Source organism: Sminthopsis crassicaudata, chromosome 3 (genome assembly GCF_048593235.1).
Source record: "Sminthopsis crassicaudata isolate SCR6 chromosome 3, ASM4859323v1, whole genome shotgun sequence".
Classification (NCBI taxonomy): domain Eukaryota; kingdom Metazoa; phylum Chordata; class Mammalia; order Dasyuromorphia; family Dasyuridae; genus Sminthopsis; species Sminthopsis crassicaudata.
In genome coordinates, this window is record NC_133619.1 from 634,252,245 (window position 1) to 634,277,611 (window position 25,367).

The 25,367-nt window shown below is 36.1% G+C and overlaps 1 protein-coding gene across 3 annotated transcripts in view; it reads left to right on the top strand.

Annotated features, from left to right (window-relative positions):
• GNB1 (G protein subunit beta 1) overlaps window positions 1–25,367 on the top strand; it is a 108,422-nt gene that overhangs the window by 60,977 nt on the left and 22,078 nt on the right. For 2 of the 3 annotated variants that reach the window (XM_074306541.1, XM_074306542.1), the window contains exons 3-5: window positions 15,029–15,134; window positions 20,436–20,474; window positions 23,759–23,865. In XM_074306541.1, the coding sequence (XP_074162642.1) occupies window positions 15,078–15,134; window positions 20,436–20,474; window positions 23,759–23,865 (203 nt within the window). In that variant the 5' untranslated portion in view covers window positions 15,029–15,077. Of the gene's footprint in view, window positions 1–15,028; window positions 15,153–20,435; window positions 20,475–23,740; window positions 23,866–25,367 lie in introns of all 3 variants that reach the window. The other variant, XM_074306543.1, reaches the window with a different exon arrangement.

Genomic DNA, 25,367 nt, shown 5'->3' on the forward strand with positions numbered 1-25,367 from the left:
ATTAAAGTGTGATTAATAAGGTGTTAAATAGGCAACACTAGAGATATATCACGAAGGTTATAGCACCCTCCCAAATCTATAAACAAATAAGGAAGGAATAGGATAAGATGTGTAGATTTATGGCAGTGAAAAAAAGAAGAAGAACGGTCAAGGAATAAATGGAAAGGGAGAAGGGACTGTGGCATAGATGATACAGGATATTTCGATCTACAGGAGTGAGATAAGGTGTGTAAATGGGAATGGGATGTAGAGAGAAAGAAAGCATTGGGGAAAAGATAAGGGAGGGATCCAAGTTAAGTAATAGCAAAGAAAGTTAAGGAGCAGAATTAAAGTAGAAGAGTTAGCAGGATAAGAAATAAGATATATGCAATTACTACAAGGATCAGGAATATAAATATATCTCTGTTTAACTATAGCCTGGTTGGGTGAGACAGAAGGGATGAAAGAGGGGAAAAAAGAATAAACTAAAAAGTGCATAGCAGGAAAAAAAAGAAAACCTACAAGGAAGCAAAGGAAAGGTAGATACTCATAAATATAATCTCTTCGATTATTATATATACTGAATTCTCTCTGATGTTCTGCTGGATACATAACAATGTTTTGCTTTTGTTTGCTTTTCTTTTTCTATTTTTTCTTATTTTGTATTCAGTTCATTAAAAAAAATTAATTGAGATAACACAATATAATATCTCTTTGGATTATTTTCTTTTCCCACTTCACGGGGATAACTATTTTTGTATTTGTATTCTGAGTCCTTAATCTTAAAACTGTGGTTCATTGGCCTCACTTGTGGAATTGTATTTTTGTTGCACAGAAGACAACATTAACAGAGAACAAAGATAGTTACTGAAATGACCTTGTAAGAACAGTAACTGCAAAACCTCCTGTTACCTGAGGTCCATTATCATATACAATATACCCTGCTTAAGATGGATGAGTGGATGCTTATACATTTCACAACTACACACACACACACACACACACACACACACACACACGAAACGCAATGTGGCAAAATGGAGAAAATGATGGTTTGAGCAGTAGGAAATAGGTTTTTACTTAAGATCCGATTTCACCTTGGGTACCTCTCTAATCCGGGACAGTGCTTCAAGCTATTTATTAGCATTTAACTCCTAAGTTACAGAGTATGAGCCGTTTTAGTGGATGGCTCCATTCTTAATGGAATCACAGGTGCTTAGTATGTTCACATACCAAGGAAGACTTCCTCAAGGAGATAAATTTAGGTTTATATTATGATACTCGAGGTTTTTTGGTCCAAAGAAGTCTGAGTTGAGCCCTTCATGGGAATAAATCAGTCAACAAAAGAGTGAGAACTGACTCTGATTGAATGAGTAAAGAAGGTACAGGTATGTTCAAGATGAAGAGGAGTTGGGCAGAGGCCTGGAGAAAATGGAGAAGTAGAGATATAGTCAGAAAGGTAGAAGACTGAGGACTAGTGGGATGAGGAAGCAAAAGGACTAGTGGGAGAGGGAGGCTACAAGGTGGAAGGACAGGAGAAAAGGTAGGTAACATGGTAAACTGGAGAAGGATAGAAGATAACCTACCAGGATGAGGATATAGGGTAGAGAAAATGATTTTGGGGGCAAGAAGAAACATGGGAGAAAGAGCTCAGGAGAGTCACAATGGCAGGTATCTTAGACCAACTAGTAGTCGAATGAGGTATTGGGAAACTTGCTTCCATAGATATCTGTCCATCCATGAGGCAGGGTAGGCTAGGAGACAGTGTCTTGCCATCCAGGGAAATATAAGCCTGTTGGAGCTTGTTTTGAAGGAAACACTTTTCTTCATGGGGGAATGGCAACATCAATCAGGCAGTTAGTAGATTTAACTCCACACGTCTCTCTTTTCCATTTCCCTTCCTCTGCAGAACCACCTCAAACTATGAGAGCAGGAAGCTTCCTGCCAGCAGCTAGGAGGAACAGGAGAAACAGCAAAACCTTGTAGAAGACATAACGCAGCCCACAATCAAAGTAGACCAGAAGTAGCTCAGTAGGAAGTTGAAATGGACTGCCCTCACTTCTCCCTGCTTGTGCTTCTAGATAGTGTGAGAGGTAGAGAAATCTTACCCAGTAAGATTTTAAGGAATTAAAGAAGAAGCAATTCTAATCAAGGTCACCTGGAAACAGTCTAAAAATCTCTCCGTTTCATTGAATCATGGAGGTTTAAAACTCAGAGACTTTAGACTTAAGCCAGCTTGCAGAAAGTAGAGAAAATGATATGACTATTAATTGTCCGAGCCAGGATTTAGAACTTCAATCATTAGACTTAACTGTTCTTTCAACTATATACTAAATTGTGTTTCCTTTTTCAAATGTAAGAACCATTGTTTAAACCTAATTTTCTTTTTCTCTAAATGTTTCCCATCTAAAGCAATGAATATCATGATATTGTATTTCTAACGTGCATTGAATTTATGCTTTTTAAGAAAACAAAATTAGAAGTTTGGGTCATTGAAGTATAATCTACCCCACCAGGCTTTCATTTAGATGTCTTTCAAAGTAAGAATTAATGACAAGATGTTTTTTTCCTTTGGTCAACAAGATTAAGAGGATTTAGACTTGAGGCAGAGACCCAATTAGTATATTCAGCCTGCTGGCAACCATTTCATTTGATCCTGGTGAAGAAACTGTTGAGTTCTTTATTCATAAGAAATTTTTTTTGAAAAGACCTACTACCAGATTCAAGGGAAACTGAGGTAAGTTTGGCATTGATGTATAACCTTTTTTAAGACCTGTGAGGAAACTTCATTTCTAGTATTAAAATTCATGAAAGGTTTATAAGCTAGTAGCTAGTATGCTGATTCAAATTTGGTTTGCCCAGCAAGATTATACAATGATCAATTTTGATGGATGTGGCTCTTCTCAACAATGAGATGATTCAGGCCAATTCCAATGATCTTGTGATGATGAGAGCCACCTACATCCACAGAGTGGACTGTGGAACTGAATATACTTACAACATAGCATTTTCACTTCTTTTTTGTTGTTTGCTTGAATTTAATTTTTTCTCATTGTTCTTTCTTTTTCATCTGATTTTTCTGGTGCAGCAAAAATAATTGTATAAATATGTATTTTGGATTTATATATATTTTTATCATGTTTAATATATATATTGGATTACTTGCCATCTAGGGAAGAGGGGGTGGAGGAAGGGAAGGAAAAATTGGAACAAAAGGTTTTGCAAGGGTCAATGTTGAAAATTTGTCCTTGCATATGTTTTGAAAACAAAAAGCTTCAGTAAAAATAGATAGATTTTGCTTGCCCTAAAGTGAAATTGTTTCTACATTTGTATTCGGATTGCAGCACTAAACTTTCAAGTGATCACTCTTATTTATGGAGATTTTGTGAATGCCATTTTATAGACCTATTTCTCAGGCAACAAAATTCACAAGATAAATTTTAAATTAATGTTATCAGATTTTTAAAAAATCTACATAACATATATGAATGCTTTTACCTATCATAAAATATCCTATCTGGCCCAGGAATTTTAAATTCAGAGAAGTTTTTATAAGTTGCAAAAATTTTAGGACAACCAATATAAAAACGTTACCTTTTTTAAAAAAGCCTTTGCATATATAAAATTGAGTAGGTTAAATATTAATTGTCTAACCAAAGTTGTTATTAAATGACATATACTTGGAGAACTTTTAGATGTCAATAAAATTGCAGTTCTGGTGTCCATCAAGTAATTTATTATATTCTACATACATGTACACATATGTATGCATGTTTGTTTTCTGATTATGATTTTTAAAAGCATACAAATCTTTGAAATAGATGTATTGAACTAAAGTAAATGGCAGGCTCACATCAAGATTGGAATAATCATAAGATAGGTGATGTATATTAATATAGAAATTTAAGTATATAGAAGACTTCAGAAATAGTGACATAATAGCTCTTATGGGTAGACTTTTAAAATGTCCTTAGTATTAGTAAACCTATAAATATTAGCAGTTGAACTATTTGGGAGTTTCCTCCCCTTTTACTGAATTAAGTATTATGTTATCTGGTTCTTGGACAGTCTAAGTACTTGTTTTATATGTTTAAAAGAATCTTCATTGTTGTTGTTTTTTAAGAATAAGAGCATCCCATTGAATGAATGAATTCATTAGTTCATAGGAAAAGAATTTCCTAAGAATTGTGGCAGGGGGGAATCTGCCTTTCCATTTGTTTCTGACCTTCTGATTTATTAAGGTCTGCATACTTATTTTTGTTGTGAGTTATAAAAGCATTAACAACAAACAGTTAATTATCTTTTGATATAATTAATTACCTTTCTACTCCAATATATTTTATGTATTTGGAAAGATTCTGAGTAAAGATCCCTAAGCTTTACTAATTTGCCAGAGGGGTCTATCATATAAAAATGATTATGGATTTCTGCAGTAGAGCTCTTATGCCCAAACAGTCTAATCCACCCTTAAATTAGCAAATTAACTGAATACCCAAAAAAGTCCTATTGATTCATCTGACTTTATCTTTAGCTCTCATTAGTGTTCTCAGTGAAGAATAGGCAAATGAAAAAAATGAAGACAACAATCTACTCATTGATATATTGGGTCAGTAGCATATTCAAGTATGTTCTATCTTGTTGGTATAGAAAAGTTCCACCAAAAATTAATTGAAAGGAAAATTTATCTAAAATGATGTCATTTTTAAATGTTCTACTTTGAGAAAATCACTTTTCTACCAAGGTTAAGGTTTTGCTAATAAACTTTATTTTATGTAATTTATAATTTTTATATTAGAAAAACAAACCAAAGAAATTATTTATATTATTTTGCATATATAATAACTATTATTGTAGTTGTACTATTAATGTAGTTATTGTTTTCTTTGTATTCCATTTCTGGGTTTTTTGGCCTTTCTTTTGTCCTTATTTTGGTTGGCTTCTTCATATTTTTTGCTTAATTTTTAAATCATTCTATTAATTCATAATATAAAATGGAAAAGCACCATATTTTGTGAATAGCACTAGAATACCTCCTGGGAATATCATTCAACAACCATTTATTCAGTGCCTACTTATGTGAGAGGCAGTTTGCTCAGTGTTGATGTAGACAAAGTAAAATAGTCCCTCTCCTTGAGGAGCTACCATCTAGCAAGGAAGGACAGCAGGTAGTGGATATAGACAGCTACAAAACAAATACAAGATGGTCTGATGGGAAAGCTATTAGCAGCTGGTGAGATCAGAGCAGGCTTCTGTAGAAGTTGGGGATTTGGGGGCAGAGGGGAGGTGATGGTGCATTCCAGGCATTAAAAATAACCAGTCCAAAGGCAGAGATGGGAGGTAAGGAACAAGATGAAGGGGTTGAGTCTGCTGTGTGTAAAGAGAAGTGATAACTAATGAGACCAGAAAGAGGATGAGACTGGCTTGCGGAGGGGCGCATTCGTATTCAACTCCAGAGTTAATAGGGAACCTCTGGAGAATAGAGGATGTGGTGTGATTAGACCTGTATTTTAAAAAATCGCTGCCCAGCTTTGCACTGTATGTTAAGACGTCTCTGGGGTAAACTGGTCTGGAACCTGTCTGTGTGAGCTGCCTGGACTGTAAAGCTCCTCTAGGAGCCAACTCCAAGACTGCAGCATGTCAAGCCCCTGGAAGTATTCTGACCTAGGAGTGCTTGTCTCACAAGAGGAGAAGGGGGGGAGGGGTGTCTGCAATGGGGAGGGTAACACAATACTAGGCAGCAGCCCCACTTAACAAGGAGCCTAGAAACCAAAGGACCAAAATGTCTTCGTTTAATTGCACCTGGATGCTTGTAAAATGGGAGCCAGTAACAGCATTCCTTAATTGTAGCACCTTTCTGGTATGAATAAAAGTAGCTTATAAATTAACTACAAATATTTTTCCAGTGAATTTTGACTTTACCTGCAGAATAGTTTTTATTAGCCAGTTCTTATTTCATTTAAATATTTTGGTTGAAAGTATTATTCTACTTTAATCTCATCTTTTTCCTCCCTCTATTTAAAATTGCAGGAATATACAGTAGTAACCACGGTAGCCTTTTTTCTCACTCATAGTTAGATTCTTCACCTTGTTGTCTACAGTATGTAGGCCTAAGTAACATTTTAATATTAAAAACCGAATTTTATTTGTAGTTTTGTAGCTTACTCTATTTTTCTCTTCAGAAGTTGCCAATATAATGTCATGTAGGATTAAAGGGAAATGCTCTGTGCTTCGGGAAACTAAAGTGGTCAGTGAGAAATGTACTTCATACAGACATAATTCCTAGAACTTGCCTCAAAATGAGCTGTCATCTTGGCAAGTTTAAAGACATAAGCTGGGAATACAGCAACGTGGTACAGGAAGACTCGTGAAAAAAATTTAGAATACAAAAGTTACCTTGTGTCTGAAAGGAGCAAATTAGTTAAATCATATGTTTATTTTTCTGATAGAACTAATGTAAGAGTATATTATTGTTAGTCTTTAATCTGTAGTATGCAACTTTGTAAATTGCCCAAAAATTGTAAGGAACTGTTGGTGTAGACAAATGCTATTATTTTTAGGTTTCAACAATCTTATTAAATGTCATCTTTTTATTTACAAGCACATTGCTCTTTAAATTTGATTGAGCCTACTGATTAAGAATAGAAAAACTTAGCAAAACAGACTCTCAGAAGATATGTATTTTACTGTTATATGTTGAAAATTTATAAATTTTGAATAAGATTTTATCAATTTAAATAGATTTCACCATTGTGATTTTAGGCTACATTATAACATATAGTACTCATTAATAAAAAGCAGTCACCAAGTGGCACTAAAAACATTGATTGCAATTGATTACAAACAAAAATGCTGGAAATATTTACATATCTAGTTGGATTTGGGTGTGTGCTGTCAAATTTCCATGATTCCCAGAAATATTGAGTAACCTATAACATCTATCTGCCAATCCTTGTATAAGAGGTGGTAATTGCCAAGTAGGTATGTGTCCCATTTATGGTAAACTCAGGGTTATATCTCTGATAGGAATATTCTTATTGAAATTCTTTGAATATTCTATATGGACTTGGGCTATATATATATATAAAACTTTCTATCTCAGTTTTCCTCTCTGAAAAAGAGGAATTACTACTTAGACAGTATCCTAATACTATTTTAGTGAATTGGATTGCAATTCAAATAAGAAAGAAAGAAAAAAAAAAGAAGAAGAAGAAATCACTTTGGAATCAAGGTGGAGAATGGATTGGAATGGGATGAATCGGAAGACCAATAATTAAGAAGTTATTTCAGTAACAGAGACTAAAGGACTGAATTATGGTGATCATGACTGCTGGTGGAGAGAAGGAGGTGGTTCTTCTTGTTAGGACAATAAATAAGCTCCTATAGAAGAGTCTGAATTCCCTGTAAAGTAGCTGAGGAAAAGATAGGATCATGATATTTGGATCTGGAAAGAACCTTGGAAATGTCTGGTCCTACTAACTCCAGTTCATAGTATTTAAATTAAGGAAGCCCCATAGAGCCAGAGTGGGGTGCAAGCTCAGGTGCTCATTTGCAGTTCCATTAGGCATTCCCCTTACATTTATTTGTCTGGAGTTTCACCAAACTGCAAACTAATATGGGGTGGCTCAGAGACACAGTTCTCTGGCCAATCCAAAGAGAGGCAAAACACTTCATTTCCATGGCTTGCCGATGGACTGCTGAATGAAGTTTCTAATGGAAAATATCTTAAAAGCAAGGAAAAATAAAACATGATGATAAATATGGGTCAGAAAGGAGAGCAGACTATTTAAGACTCTCAGCAGAATTTGTCTTAGTGGATTTGAACATCTAAGTGCGCTGATTCATCACTCTTAGAGCTTAACAGTGACATTGGAATTGGAAGAGCAAAGAAATCTCCATCTACATAAACGTGATAGTACAGCTTTCCTAAAGCTCTGGAGAACAAGGGATGGTGACAAGAAATAGAACAGACTGAAAGTGAGTAAAATCTAAGTCTATATAAATTGTCCTCTTTACTCCTAGGGACAAGGTGAACAAATTCATATTTGTAGTTTGTGGTACAATATTATCTTCACCTGAGGGCTTGTGAGAGGTTTGGAGGTTGGTTTGCTTGTTTGGGGACATCATAAATTGCTATTTATTAAATAATTTAGCTGTATTTTTAAATATCAAAGCAATTTTTTTTCCTACATGAAACTATTCATCTAAGTTAAATCATTTTCTTGTAGGAAAAGAAAATGCTAATCTCACCAGTTTTCTGTAACAGGCTTAGTTGGGCCTATACTATTAGATTGATGCAGGTTTTTATTTTTTGTAAAAGGAAATGTTGGTGGATGATATAGCCTTTCCCTCATTAGGGGGTAAATTTCTTCAAGACACAAGTCATACAGAAAGAAATGAACCCTCTGAATTTAATACAACAAATATTTGTTAAGCCTCCATCACCCACTACATGAGGCCCTAAGGATGCAAAAACAGGATATTCTCAGCCTTCAAGTAGCTTATGTTCTCATAGAGAGACGAGACACAACACACATGAAAAAATAAATACAAAGGAACCTAAAAGGGCCAGCTCAGAAATTTCATCTGTAGGAGGGCAATAGCCCTGTTGTGCCTTAAAGGTTCCTAAGGGTTCTCTAAGGCAGCTGAGGAGAGAGCACTGGGGGCTTTTCCAGACAAACAAAAGCCAGGGCTCGAGAGAGAATGTGTTTCAGAGTGGACCACGAGCAACTAAGCCATCTGGAACCAAGAGTGTGGTAAAGGGAAAAAGTGTGTAGGCAGGACTGGGAGGCCAGGTTATAGGAGAGCTACCTGGGCTAACATGGGGCTTGTCTGTTTTCTCTTAGAGATAGTTAGGAAACAATGAAGTATTTAGAATTGGGGATGATTTGGTTTATAGAATTATTGTTCAGGATTTGGGTGGGACCTTAGGTATCATGTCGTCCAGCCCCTAAAAGAGACTTCTAGGTCAGGTCTTTGAGATCTGTTCTTTAGAAATATTCATTTGGTATCTGAGTGAAGGATAGATTGAAAAGCGGAACACCTATAGGCAGGTTAACAAAGCTAAAGTAGTGTAAACTACAGCATTCTAGGCAAGAGATGGAACGGGCCGGGCCATGTGAGCACACATATCAAAAATATGGGTTTTCTCACCTGATTGAATATGGAGATTGAATGATAGTTTATGGGAACTGGAGAGGTGTTCATGGCCAATTTTTTATTGAGTTCTATTTTATATTTGGGTACTGCCCTTCATATGAAAGTGAAAAACTACTTTTCAATGTAATATTGACATTGCATTAATTTTCAGGGTAGTAATAGACTATCCCAGTATTCGTGGTGCTCTGTGAGTACCCTTGTCTCAGCCCAGAAATAGGGCTGGCCAGAGTCTATAGCTCCAAAAATTATCTGCCTAAGAGAGTGATCAAATCTGTGACCTTGGCCTCATTAGTCATTCTCTAATCAACTCAGCTAACCATCCAGGCACACATGTCTTTTTAAAGATTATCCCTGACTTTAAAATAATCCTGATTAAAATTATTCCCTGCACCACCATTCCTAAAGATAAAACCATTGTATTTTATACTTGAGTTTCTGTGGTAAGCACTGTAACAATGAAAAGCACAATGGTGATTTTTTTTTTTAATTTGAAGGTGTACCCTTTAGCACATAGTTCTGAATTTCAGGAGGGGGAAATGGCAATAGATCCTTCTTCAGCATCCCCATTATCTAATCTAAATTGGCCGATAAAGGAAAATAGATCTAGTCTTAACTCACTGTCATGCTCTTTTTGTGATTTAAAAACCATTCTACACAGGTAGGGGAGTTGATGTATTTAAGAGAAGGTTTTTGAGGCCACTGATGGATGAACAGTTATGTCATATTGAATTTATTAAGTGCCCACCTGTGGAGATAACTCTTATTAATGCTCTATCATTGCAAACAAAATGTTTTTGCTCTCTTAAGCCTGGACAGAAATAGACAAATAGCTTCTGAAATTGAACTTCTCTGCCCTCTGAAAAATCCTATTAAATATGTTTTTTAAATAAATTTGTAAAATTCAAATAGATGATTGTAAAGTAACGAACATAGAATCATGGATGATGGTTAGTTTTTATTATGCTAGGAGTAAAATCTTACTTAACAAGGTCATATTTAGATTAATGGAAGCTTTTAAGTTTGAAGATAGCTTCTAAAATAGATTATGCTAACAGTAAGTACCCTTTCTATATTTGTTCCATTAACAAGTACACTCTTATTCCATTTGATTTCTTGTACACCCACAGATATAAGATTTGGTGTGTAAACACTTTGGACTTTATGGTTATCTGGTACTACGCCAGGTGCTGAGGGAGAAACAAAGATTGAATAAAACTTAAGTCTCAGCTCTTATGAAGCTTACAATCTGGTAGGAGGTTGTTACACATATCCAACTCTTATAAAAACTAAGAAAGTGCCTAAGAAGTATTTCCTTCAAAACAGTTTCAATGGGCAAGGTCTGGGAAAGGTAGAGAGAAAGGGACTTCTAGGCATAGGAGGGACATGAAGGGTAAACATGAGGAACCAGGCAGGTATAAAGGAACTGCAAGTTATTAGTGCCTTCCTTCTAGGATTACCTCCAATTTATCCCATATATATCTTGTTTGTAACTTGTCTGCTTGTTATCTCCTGCATTAGACTGGGAGCTTCTTGAAGTAGAAATTGTTTTTTCTTCTCTTTATATCCTAGAGTTTAGCATCATGCTTGGCCCTTAAAAAAGCAGGGTTTACACTTTTGACTTGATTAAGGTAATCTTTCAGAGTTTGTTTTTTATCTATAAAATGTGCGTAATAATATTTGTACTCTTGACCTTATGTGGTTGTTTTGAAAAAGTGCTTTGCAATGTGAGTTGATGATAATAATAATTTAAGTAGTAGAGCTTCTGAAAGGTTTTGAATAGAATCCTGGTGTTCATAAGCCAGATATATGCATAAAGAAGATAAATCTCAATAGTAATAGTGATGGATAGATTAGAGAGCAGGGAAAGGAGAGAAGGAAAAACCAATTTAGAAGGTTCAGTAACAATCCAAATGAGTAGTAATGAAGGCTGCACTGCCTATTGGCAATGGGAATTGGAGAGAATTAGTTGAGGCAGAATTGACAGGACATGGCATACATGAAAGATAAAGAAGAAAGAAGAAAAACACTAAGACTTTCAACATGTGAATCTAGAAGAAGAGGGAATAGTTGACATCTCTATTGTACTTAGTACTGTTTGAAGCTTATAAAATGCTTTTACTCATTCCTGAAGCTACCATTAGTACCTCAAACTCAACTTGTACAAAATCAAATTCATCTTTTCCTAAAATGTAACTTTTGCATCAGTGTTTTTGCATTGTTATATAAGATTCCATATAGGTATTTTTTTTAGGTATCCACATAGTATATTTTTTATTATAAGTTTAGTAACAATTAACCCAAAAATATATAGTCTTACATAAAACTCATAGCATATTATTGAACAAACAACACAACAAAATAGTGATACTTTCTTTTTCTTTCCTCCTTCCCCCCGCCCCATGTAGCTTTTCAGATCGTTTTGAATCTCTATTGCCTTTGATTTTATTTTCTTTGGAGATACTGTTGGGGTCAATGCACATGTTGTACACTTAGCCACATTCTTGGTAGATCCTTCAACACTTTGTATGTACTGTTTATATTATTTCATTGATTAAATCATGATTTATTCAGTCATTTTTCTAGGCATCTACATTTTTTACATTTTATCTATCTATCTATATCTATATATATATATATCATTGTCAATATTTTGAGTAAATAAAACCTTTTTTATGATTTGACTGTTCATTGTCTTATTGATTTCCAAAACATTTTTGCCAATCCACCAAAAATCATACTACTTGTATCATTCACATTAACCATATGAGGAAAATGAGGTTCTAAAAGGTCAGTTGAGATTCCTTCTGTGTTCAAAAGGACCTTCTTCTAGACCTGTTAACATGGAGTGTACATCAATTTTTCCTCACAGTGAGACTGACCCATCATTTTTCCAATTGTGTTTCATTGATGATGTCCTCTATAATACTTTCTCTTCTTTTAAGTTGTCTTTTGTTCTGTGTTGCAACTGTTTCTTGTGTACCCATGTGCCTGTTTTAGGGGTCAGCCTCAACTTCAGTTTTTTGGAAACAAATATTCCTTATTTCTTTTGTAGTCATGTTATCACCAAAAGAATACTATCATTAACAAGGAAAAATAATGATGAATGTTAGAGAGGATGTAGGAAAACTGGAACACTAATACATTGTTGTAGAACTCTGAACTGATTCAACTATTCTGGAGAGCAATTTGGAACTGTGCTCAAAAAGTTATCAAACTGTGCATACCCTTTGATTTAGCAGTATTTCTACTGGGTTTATATCTCAGAGAGATCTTAAAGGAGGGAAAGGTACCCACATGTGCAGAAATGTTTGTGGCAGCCCTCTTTGTAGTGGCAAGAAACTGGAAACTGGGTGGATGCCCAATTGGAGAATGGCTGAATAAGTTATGGTATCTGAGTGTTATATGGAATATTATTGTTCTGTAAGAAGCGAAAAGCAGAATGATTTCAGAGAGGCCTGGAGAGACTTACATGAACTAATGCTGAATGAAATGAGCAGAATCAGATCATTATACATGGCAACAACAAGATTATATGATGATCAATTCTGATGGATTTTACAAAAGTTAGGAGAAAATCAGGGCAGCTTGGCATTCTTGAAACCGATGAAGGAGATAGCTCTATAGAGTATAGGAGTAATGAAAGGTATTATATTCTCCTGAGATAAAGCTGAATGAAGCTTCAGAAACAGGTTGTTTTGTACAGTATAAAGTGCTCTGATCATTAGCAATAAAATATTTAGGTAGTCTGATTTAAGGAAACTTACTGTTCCCTGGTAATTTACTAAATCGTTTCACTTACATCTTTGATGAAGCTGAGAAGATAGGAAATGCTGAAAGCTAGATATTATATTCTCCCCTTTTTAAGAATTCTTAACAATGGAAGAAATATTAACAGTCATTTGAGTGTCTTTGAATAATGGTACAGGGAAATTTGGATAGAAAAAAAGAAAGTGTCTCATCAGACTTATTTAGCTGACTTAAAAACAAAACAAAACTGGAAGCTCTAATTGTCCTCATCCCACATTATAGTCCTACACTCAAAAAAGAAAAAATTCTTATATCAAAACTCTTAGACCCCAAGAATATGATAAAAACAGGTCCTACCCCTCAAGGAACTTGCAATTTAAGAAGAGAAATAGCATGTATACAAAGCAGAAAATGATAGGTGGGATATTAAAATTCAAAAGAAACATGAGTGTTAGGATGGGAATAAGAGGAATGGTTTCTCACTGGGAGGCATTGGGAAGTTAGTGCTATCTGGACTGAAGAAGGGGAAGGAAGGATTTCAACAATTATGTCACATGGACTCATAGACTTAGAATTGACTCAGACTTGAAGTCATCTCATCCAGCCCCTTTCATTTTACAGATATGAAAATCAGGATTTCTGGAGTTATCAAAGTCAAACAGGCAGTAAGCACAGAGCCACAATCAACCCTGAGTCTAGTGTTCTTGGTCCTGCCCTGGAAAATGGACATGTGCAAAAAGCCTGAATAAGAATGAAACTAGGAAATAGTTAATAATCCAGTTCATCTACAACATATATGAATGGGAATGGGCTTGGGAACGTAAAGGAGGACTAGATTGTAGAGGACCTCAGATGCTAGATTAGAATAAGCTGAGTTTTGGCTTGGCTTGGCTTACCTAAGAATTTAGAGGTTGAGTTAATAAGAATTTAAGTAGAGAGCCTGAGAGGTTGGTTCACCTGTGAGAAAAGGATAAAACTTCAGTTCTGGGACTTAACACAGGAAGGGTGATTGGAACTGGAAGGTCAAGACATCTCCACAATTCCATATCTCTTTTGGCTGCTAAGTGGTCTTTTCCACTTGGGGTGGGGAGGATGGGGAGGATCTTTCTTGATTTCAAAACTCAATGTTGCCTAGATTTCTCAGCAACATTCCCAAAAATTGAGTTTTCCAAAAAGTAATACTATTCCATTAAATTTCCCAAGTTGACTCTTGGTTTTTATTCCCACCCAGTATTCAAGGTTTTCAGACAGGAAAAGGCGATATCAGTGCCTCTTATGTGCCAGCTATAATGTTAAGATATAAGTACATGGTATGAGAGTCACAAGGAGCTAGTGTTCCAGTCGGGAGACAAATATACATATGAATATATGACTATAACAAGTACATACATATGTTTGTCATCTAATGGGCATCATCCTAAATAACTTACCTGTTACTTTGGATTTTATTTAAAGCCATCTGAAACAGTTTCATTACTTGTATATCACTCCACATAAATGTTTTTCTTGAGTTCATTATTTTTTATTTATTTAATATATTACCCTCTTCTAAAGTGCTGATGTATCACCATGATGTGGTGAGGACTATGTGTTTCCAATGATTGTTCCCAAGGATTGCAAGCTTTGGTAAATTCTTCTAAGCTAGGGAGCCTTCCTGTCTCAGTTTGACAACAACCTATCCATTGAACACTAGTTTACCTACTTGCAGAAAAACTAATTACCATTAAGTTGGACACAAGGTGATTAATTTTTTTGACCACAGAACCTATGAATAGTCTGATAAGGGCTTGAGATTACAAATTAGTATTCATACCGATGAAAACAGAGACATTTTCATCAGTCAACCTGTGATACCTGGTACAAATCCAGAAAGCATTCTTGAATAAAATAAAAATAAATTTGAAAAGGAAGTATAGATATCATCACCACATTTTTCAATCTATAGGAATATTTTGTTACTGTTTTATAACATGTTCATGAGCCATTTGGCAAAGCATGTGCTTGCACATACATATACAAGCTGGGTTATGAAGCCAAAACCTAAGTGTCAAATTGTACTCAACCGTGACAAAATATTTGTCTGTCCTTTGTTAAACCAGTCAGTATTTATATTCATTAATTGTTTGTGTCCATGTTTCTTTTTCAGATCTGTGAGTCTTGGAGGTGTCTGCAAAGCAAATCTTTAAGATCAAAAAATGAGTGAGCTTGACCAGTTACGGCAGGAGGCCGAACAACTGAAAAACCAAATTAGAGTACGTAACTAAGCATCTGTGTTTTCAAACTTGTTTATAATTCAGATATTGGAGCCGTTTTTATCCTTTCCAGGAAAATTTTGTGATTGTTTGCATAAAAAAAGAAAAGGAGGGATTTACCTAAGATGTTAGAATCTCTCTTCTAGTAAATTGGATATCCTGAATAAACATGGATTTCTTTAACATTTAAAAGGACTTCCTTATCATGTTCAGTATTTAACCTCAGCTTTTTTATTCTCTATTATGACAAGCCCATTCTTCATGAATCACATTTTGGATTTTCTGGCAGAGATACTATAGCAGTCTACCATTTCCTTCTCCAGCTCATTTTACAGATAGGAAATGAGGCAGATAGGGGAAGTGACTTGCCCAGAGTCACACAGGCAGTAAGTGTCTCAGGCTGGGTTCAAACTCAGAAGTTGAGTTTCCTGAGCTCAGGTCTGGTGCTATGCCTTCTGTGCTACCTGCTTTCCCCAGTTGTTCAGTCAGGCCTGACTCTTTGTGACCCTGTGGACCAACTGTCCTTTGAGTTTTACTGGCAAAGATGTTGGAGTGGTTCACCATTCCCTTCCCTATTAGATTCAATGGAGGTTAAGTGATCTATCTAGGGTCATAAGTGACTGAGCTCACGTTTGAATTCTGGCCTTTCTAATACTTGGCCTGGCCTAAAGTCAGGAAGACTCGGCTTCCTGACTTCAGATCGTGCCTCTTCCTAGCTGCATGACCGGCAAGGTCCTTTAACTTTCATTGTCTCAGTTCCCTCAACTGTAAAATAAGCTGGAGAAGGAAATGGCAAAATTCGCTACATCTTTTCCAAGAAAAATCCCCCATGGGGTCATAGAGAGTCAGATGCAACTGAAAAGCAACAAAAAACTACCAGTTGGATTCCCCTATGTTTGAATCCACCCATCTGAGGGTTTTTATGCTGAGAGAAGGAACAAAATACAGATGGAAACACTTGGCAAAGTTAGCGGCAGTATTTAAAATGTTTAGTTTTACAAACCATGTGTCTTTGAAAGACCTTGATACACAGATTTTCAAACCTAAATCACAGATAGACCATAAGGTCTTTATTAAAGAATTTCCACATACAGGAATTTCCTACTTAAGGAAGTTGCCAAAGATTAAGAATATTAAAGCGCTAGTATCAGGAGTCATTTCCAAGTGAAGATGAGATTAAATTCATTTCCACATCTCTTTTCAAGGATCTATGTGTTGTGTAAAATGAGAGATATCTTTTAAAATTCAAATTTAGCTTGAATAACAGTTTTTACTTAATACACTTAATGTAAGTTACCCCTTTTTAAAGTCGTAGTATTCACAAAACATGTGCCTCTGATGTGCACAATGTTAAGCTAAGTTAAAAGAATGTATAGGCTTAAAATGAACTTTGTGCTGTTCTCACTTTACACTCCTATATTTGTAGGAATATTTTCACTACAAATAAATAGTATTATCATAATGGTATGATAAGCAGTAGGAAAGGGAGGACTTGGCAGGGAAGAAAACTATCAATGCATGTAAATAGATTTCTGGAACTAAAAATGTTTACTACCCCTCAGTTCTCTTTGAATTTATCTGAGCTGTCTGTTTGGTTCATGCATATATCACCTTTACATTGATAGATTCATAATATAATCTACATTGTCAAAATAAGACTCAAGGTTGGGAGAAATGATCCATACTATAATGGAAAGCACAAAAGGTTTTGAATTAAAGGAACTGGATTCAAATCCCCTTCTGCTCCTTTCTATGTGACAAATTACTTCTTCTGATTGGGGAACATCAACTAACTTCTTGTGCTTGGACTGGATGGCTATAAAAGTCCCTTCAGACCCTAAATCTGTTCTTTTCAGTGGTCCTCTTTATTGGTCTGGGTGTGTTTGTAATGTTACAGACTATCATAGAGAAACTAAGGAGTTAAGTAAAGGTGAGGAAGTGTGTACTAGAGGACTAGGGGGGAACCTGTTTATTTGAATACCAGATAACTATCATCATATAAGATAAGACTTATAAAAATTCCTTTGCTTCCGATAACAAGACCATATTAAAGCCTCAGCATGAAACTTCATCAGAATATAGCTCAGTAAAGTAAGGAAAACAGAATGAATACATTTATATACTCTAATCTGTAGTCCCAAGACCTCTGCCCAGATGCATTTCTGATTCGGCATTTGTACCTTTCATTTCTGTTTTTACATGCTGATTAATGTCCAGAATATATAGTGTCATATCTTTGGTTTAAAATGTGTTTTAGCAACACAAATCCATTAAATCTAACAAAAATGTGATTTTTAAAATCCTCTCTCTCTCTCTCTCTCTCTCTCTCTCTCTCTCTCTCTCTCTCTCTCTCTCTCCTCTCTCTCTCTCTCTCTCTTTTTGGCGGGGGGGGGGGGGGGAGGGGGGAGCTGAGGCAATTGGAATTAAGTGACTTGCCCAGGGTCACACAGCCAGGAAGTGTTTAGTGTCTGAAGTCACATTTGAACTCAGGTCCTTCTGACATCAGGGCTTTTGTTTTATCCACTGCCACCACCTAGCTGCCCCCTAAACCCTATCTTTCTAAAAAAAAAAAAATTTCCCTTTCCTGACAAATTAAGCTACATTTCAGTTCCATTTAAAGCAGTATATTTTGGCAGTCTAGAAACTGTATTGGTATTATCTCATACTAATTTAATTAGCTTTGTTCAAAAGTTTCTCTCTCCTCTCTTCCTCCCCTTTTCATAAGTATTCAGCTGCCACCCATCCCTTTATGGTGAAATTGTAATTTGGGAAGTGTTTAAGACCATCTTAAATGTTTACCTATAACAGCTGGCTTTAATGTCAGTGTTGCCTCTGTCCTTTTCATGTTGTTTACATCAACCAACCATAATACAAAATTAGATTTTAAAATCAAATTTCATAAAAGACCACATAAGAATTTTACATAAGTTACATAAGAACTTACAAATGGCCTTTGTAGAAACACAGCTGAAAATTTTGCATGTCTTTCCATGTGGGGGATGGGGGAAATGTACAGGTGACATCTACACCAGATTAAAAAGCCCTTATATGACAAAAGCATGCAAAATAATTTTTTCCCTCTAGACTGTAAAAGTAGTCCTCGGATTCCCCAGAAGACAAACTTAGACTCAAATAGACATCATCAACCTTTTAATGAATTAATAACTCAGAAGACTTAGTGAGAATCATTTAGAATTTCAGGTGGCATCTCCCTCTTTAAAAGCAAAAAGGACCCTTAAAATCATCATCATTCAACTTTAGGAGATCCATCGGGTACTCTCAGAAGTGATTTGCCCAGATTTACGAGTTAATGGTAAAACCAGGGCTATCAGGTGTCTTGACTCTTGCCACCATTCCAAAATGATCTCAGTGTGAAATTAATTTAAAATATTATAACTTCAGTTACTGTGAATAGAAGGAACCAGATAGATTATGAAAACTTTTTTCCATAAAAAAAGTATAATTTACTCAGCATACTGAGATATGATCTGAATACCTGCAGAAATGGAAAGGGACATGATTGACCAACACAAGAGATGTGTTGTCACTTTGAGGGTTTATTTCTATCCTCACTAAAGTCAAGCAGAGCGCATTGTCCATATTTAAATGTTGGTTCTAACTCATCAGCCTGGCAATTTTGGAAGGGAGCAGTGGTGAACATACCGTTTAATGGTCTAAATGTTTTCATTCTACTACTGTAATTTCAATTTTAAACCAGTATAAATTAGTAGTTCTTCAAACACAAGTCCAGATCTATGAATAAAATGCCAGTGCCTAGATTTTTCTTAGCTAGTATATTCCATATACAGGAATGCTCCTTTTATCTGCATGTTCTCTAGCTATGGAAATATAACACTAGCTTGTGTAAATAGCTTTAAAAGTGGATATTATTTCTTCCTGGCTTCATTAATTTTATATTCTTTTAAACAATTATCAAAGCCTGGCTCCAATAAAATTACTGCTTCCTGCATTTTGGGGATTGTGGTATCTGTTCTTAGAATTGTGTATTGTAGAGCCTTCAAAAGTCAGTAAAATATTAGCTTAGAATCATAGTTTGAAATGAAGGTATTTGAGGCACTCTCATTTTGTATATATAAATTTGGTTGTTTTACTTTTTTTAATAATGGAACTGCCCTGAATAGAATCATCACGGTTTGACTCAAGTATCTCCCTTATAGTCTGTTTAGTTTACAGACACTTCACATATTAAATAAAGTCTCCTATTCTCCATTTCTTATTTTATCAAAATACCAAGTTCCTTTCAGAGCTCAGCTCAGTTTTTAAAAGTACAAAATGTTGGTTAGAGCATATTTGGAGCAATAATCAAACAGAATTGTTTAAAGGGACAGCCTCACTTCTGATAACATTATTACAAAAAACTTGTGTCTTAATTAAAAAAAAAAAAATTCCTCCTCTGGTGTCTTACGTTGTTTATGAAGGGTGATTTTGAGTTCTAGTCAGTTATTCCTCAAGTGCCAGGCATGGTATTAAGCACTGAAAGATATGAAAAAGAAACACAGGGACTTCCCTCAAGGGGCTTCCAATTTAATGGGAGAAAAAAATACCAAAGAAAGCTGAGAGGGGTGGAAGATGGGCCAATGTAGGGAGGGGTAGCGGGCATAGAAGCCCAATGGAGGGATAGGAGTCAGGTTGGTTCAGGGGCCAAAGGTTCCTGATGTCATCTCCTAGAATAGAAAAAGCCGTATTATTGTAGCTGAATGGAGAGTGACAATTACTCCAGTACATGTTCTGGCTGCTTTTCCTAAGCCAGAAAGGTTTGGTTGGACTATAAACCAGCCTGACCCTGTCTAGAGAGATGCTTGCTGCCCATTCCCAGGGACCAACAGGGAACCATACTACAATAGTCAGGGCAGTAGCTTAGTAACAGTAGTAGTGAAATAAATACATCATCCCTTTAGAGAATATAGTCCAGCAAAAAAAAAATCTTTAAGCTGAGATATGATTCTAGTTCTGCTGTATGTCTCTGTAACTCATTTGTTCACTCTAGACCTCTATAGTCTTGAGATTCTGGTGAATGTAGATAAGAAAGTGCTTTTAAAAAAATAGAAATGTTCTGTACAACTATTAGAACATGATGTCTCCCAGGCCTGTTTGTTGTATAAGGACCCTCAGCATTGCAGGAGCTTAGAATTGGGGATTCTGCTAGCAGAAATTAGCTTTTATTGTAATGAGGAATAAGGGACCCTCTCTGAAGTTTGAGAAACTGGAATTTAAATTCAACTTATTAAACTAAACCATATATTTTTTTTAATCTTCTCCCTGCCCTCTTTCTTCATGCAGGATGCTAGAAAAGCATGTGCAGATGCAACTTTGTCTCAGGTAAGAATTTGTTGTAAAATTAATTTCCATGGTTTGTAGATTGTGCTATAACTTAACAGTCCTTTTACCTACTTAGAGAACTTTGGAGTCAACTGCTTTTGTACTTAATGGATTGATGCATGCCTTTCAGATAGCACTGGTGATGTTTGGGGCCCTTATTATTAGTTTTATCCAAAAATGTTTTTTTCCAGGATGCATCTGATTCCTTTTTTATGTGAGAATCTGCTAATTGAGTGAGAAGTTAGTTTCCAAGGAGGATTGTGGGATAAAACAGTATTTTTGTTTTAACATGATGCTCAGGCCATTCCCATTGTCCTTGAGTTGTATTTCAGAGCAGCCTGACTTCTTCATGTCAAGCAAAAGATGGTACCTATTTTAAAAATCATTGGCAATTTAGAAAATACCCCTTATAATTTGTATGTTTTTGAGGCATGCGCTTCATTAAGCAGGCTCCATAGTAATATCATATGTGGAATTCTTTAGGTTTTTTTTTTCTAAATATGGAATACTACTTTATATGTTTCTTGATCACTAAACTAAATTCTTTTGACAGAGTTCATAAATTTAGCAGAATTTGTTACCCAAACATTTTTGTTAAATAATTGTATTATATGGAGACAGCAAGCTACCAATGGCATCTGTAAAGGCTGAGTTATAAATTGTACTGAAATCAGTACACTTTAAACTGACAGATTGAATTATTTAGTACATTACTGGAAATGTAATGATGCTTTTGCTTTGACTGTCTGTGGACATGTTCTTTGTCCTTCATTCTCAAAGAGGACCATAACATCAGAGAGGTGATGCCATAACATACAAGTGAATTGTATATAAGTGAGGCAGGACTGTGCAGAGTCACCAGCTGCATTTTCCCTCTTAACCTCTTGCACTACGTAGAAATTATAAAAATGTTTGTCGATTGAAGAATTAGGTGCCTATTAGGTGTCAAGCAGTACAACGTGAGACTATGTTTAAGCCACTTTAAAAACAAAATTCTTCATGTTTTAGAAGTAACATTTATAAATGTGCATAATTAACAAACTAATTATAAATCATTCCTACCTAGTTTTTAAATGCAAAAAGATTCCCAAAAAGATTCCACGGAGACATCCTATTAAAGTTACCTTTATATATATTCAAAAGCAAAAAGACCAGATTTCCTTGACAAATTCTGTATTGCTTTCTTAATTTGCTGTGTTGTTTCGCTTTGCTGAAATGGTTTTCTTTGTTACAAAGAAGATTTTGTTGTGGGGGGAAGCATATCTATTTAAAACAAAAAACAATATTAAAACTTTTAAGTTAAGTATTCTTTTATCTCAGCCTAACCTTCCTACCAGTTAATACAAATTTATGAACTTTTACTATAGAATGTTAAACCTAAGTTAAAATTGAGTTTAGCAAATTTTCGTTCATATAAAAATAATTGATGAAAAGTAATCCTTTGTTGTAGAAATAGTTATGAAAAGTTGTAGCAGTCTTAATAGATCTTTTCAAAGCTGAGAATTTAAACTTCCATCTGAAGCCCAAAGTTCTCATCTAAATATGAAAGAAAAATTATATTCATGATTCCCTAGAGTTTGATTAATGTATTTTAAATTGTCTTATTGCTTTTGGGGAATTCCTTTAAATGAATTTGAACTATGGGAAAGATAACCAATCCACATTATAGAAACTAATCAAAATGATCAACTGCACACTTTCATTTTTTTTCCTAATTGATAGCAAACTTATAAAAAGATTGCTAAGATATTGCTGACATGGGATCAGCATGTTCTGTCTCCTCTGTGAGCTCCTTGTATGAGAATATAAGTGGGGTTTGAGGTGCTTTCTTTCTAGAAGCTTACAGTTGAGTTGAGGGGAAAGACTAATCCCTACAGACTAATTAACAGACTGTGCGGGTGAGAAGATAGGATATTGTCTGGTAGAGGGTATAAATATGACTGGAACTCAGAGATCTAATGAAAAAGGCAGGGATTGAGCTCAGTTTAGACAGAAGGGTAGAGAGGGCAAATCCAGGACAACTCACCCTGAGCCAACAAGCATTCAGAGGGTACCTGCCCTGGGCCCCCCAATCTATGCTACCCCTTGAAGTTAGACTGACATGCAACTGTCCCTGCCTGGGAGGAGTTTCCATTCTGAGAGGGAAGCATTTGTATGCTAAAGGTACAATATTAACATAGATGAGTGTATGGTAGGAAATTATAGGTGGAAAATAGCATTACAATGAGACCATAGTGGGCATTACAGATGTAGGTGGCCCCACTTCCACTCTAAGAAACAGATCGGAAAAGAACATAACCCTAGGATGGAGGAGCAGAGTTTGTGCAGATGCACAGGGGGAGAAAGAGGGATTATTGATTCGGAAAAGAGTTAATAGTCCAATCTTTCGGAATGTAGTATGCATGAAGCAATAATTTGAAATAAAAATGAAAGATAGGTTAGTGCTAGATTGTGGAGAACATTAGCCAAACTAAGAAATGTCTATTTTATCCTATAGGGTAAAAGGGAACCCCACTAGGTTGGGGTTCTTTTTATTTTTTCAACAGAGGATTAGCAAGGTCAGACATATCTTTAGAAGATAATTTTGTGGGTAGTGTGAACAGTAAATTGGAGAAGGGAATGATTAGAAGTAAAGAGAGCAATTTGGAGACTATAGTAGTATTTCTGGTACGATTATCAGGACTTCAGTTAGTGTATTAAGAAGAGACAGGGAAATGGAAGCAAGAAATATTATAAAGGTAGAATTGGCAAAGTTTGGCAACTAGTGGATATTGTCAAGGGTACAAAGGTGAACAAAGTACACATAATGGAGAAAGCCTAGAACATTTATTCTAGACTTGTGAGTAAGGAACTTAAAGAGCTTTGAAAGCCAGAAAGAGGAATTTGCTAAAGGGGTTGCTAGAGGTTTTGGGTCAAAAATGCTAAGCATGGTATTGGAAGAGAATTTTGATGGTAGTTTTGAGTTAAAGGACAAAGAGCTTCAGGTCAGACTACATGGGAGACTGCTTCAGAGTCCAATAAGGAAGACCTAAAAAAAAAAAAAGTGTGGCAGCTGCTGAACCAGTGCAAAGATGATGACTGGGAGGGAGAATTCAAGGACAGATTAGATCAGACTTGGTGATTCTACCAAAACTGAGGTAACAGTCATTCAGTCAATAAGCATTTATTAAACGCCGGCCCTAGGCCAAGGACAACAGTAAGACCATTTATAGAGTGAAGTTGTGATTAGGTAATGGTCTTCTTATGCTGTCCAAATTGTGATTTAGAACCATTTTCTTTTATAGATCACAGCCAACATTGATCCAGTGGGTCGAATCCAAATGCGCACTAGAAGAACACTGAGGGGGCATCTGGCTAAAATTTATGCAATGCATTGGGGCACTGATTCCAGGTATGTATGACTGATAGGTGTAACGTGCTCTCCTGGCAGTTACAATTACTAGTCTGTCCTAGACCCACCAGAGTACCTTTGACCACTGTCCTTTGCAGTGTGAACTCTACCCGGCTCGCCTCCTCTGAGGCCTTCAAAGGTCTCTGGCCACAATCTCTTGAATCTATAGCTTAATAACCGGTAGTGCGCTCAAGAACAGCCACGTGTAATCTTAAAAGCCTTTATTATACCTACTCACATAATGCCCTGACTGATGCCCTGACTTGTTGGTTCCCGAGTGAACACCTGGTCAGAAGACCCACGTGTTCACTACCAAAACCCTTACCTCTTTCGGCTATCCATCTTGGCTTGGCCACCCAGGCTAGGGAGCCAGGGTGAAGAACGCCAGGTTAAAGAGAGCGACTGCTGCCTGCAGTGGGCTTATAAAGGGCCTGTGAGGTCACACACACAGCCAATCAGCGAGAGAGTCACCCATTACGAAGCTATCTCATCATGGACAGGATCCCACCTACAAGGCAGTCCTAATATCCACAGAAATTACTTCTGGACCACTCAATCTCCCGATGCACTGTGGCGCCGCCCATTTAAAGGGCTCTTACAGATAGGGGCAAGAAATAAGGTTTTTTTGTCATCCTCAACTCTTCACTGTCTCTCTGCCTCTCCACTCCCATACCCTCACCATATCCAGTGGGTTTCCATTAATTGAACCTTCACAATATCTCTCATATACCCCCTTTCCTCCCCTGACACTGCCATCACTCAGGGGCTTCAGGTCTCTCTCCCTCTCCCTTCTAATCCTTCCTCCATTCAGTTATCAAATCTAGCTCCCTTCAAGTACAGATCTGACCATATCACCCCTGCTTAGTCACTCAATTCCAGCATGTTTCTTACCCTCATAACTAATAATGAAGTCCTCTCTTTGGCTTTTAAAGCTCTTTATAACCTGGTCAGTTCCTAGCTTTTCAGACTTTGTATACCTTACTTCCACATAACATAAGATCCAGTGACACTGACCTTCTTGTTTGTTATGCCATTTCCTAACTCCAGGACTTGTCACTATCCCTTCATTTCCATCTCCTGCTTTCCCTAGCTTCATTTAAATCCCTGCTAAAAATCCGTCTTCTATAAGAAACCTTTCCAAATCCCCCCTTTAATGCTACTTCACCCCATATGTGTAGTTATCGGCATGTTGTCTCTCCATTAGGCTTTCCTTCAAAGTAGGAACTGTTTTTTTCTTTTCTTTGTATTAGTGCTTAGCACAGACCTTTGTAAGCACTTAGTAAATGCTTGTTGAATTGAATTCACCCTTTGAAATTAAGCTGAGCTACTTTTTGAGCAAGTTGTAATCTTGAAGATTTGGATACTACGGGAAGATTTAGAATGATCAACTCTTGCCAAATTCCCTCTTTGAGATGGTTTAAATATGTTGTCTTCTTCAGCCTAGGAATCTAGTACAATGTTGAAATTCTTGTCATGTTATAGATATAATGTTTGGGGTATAG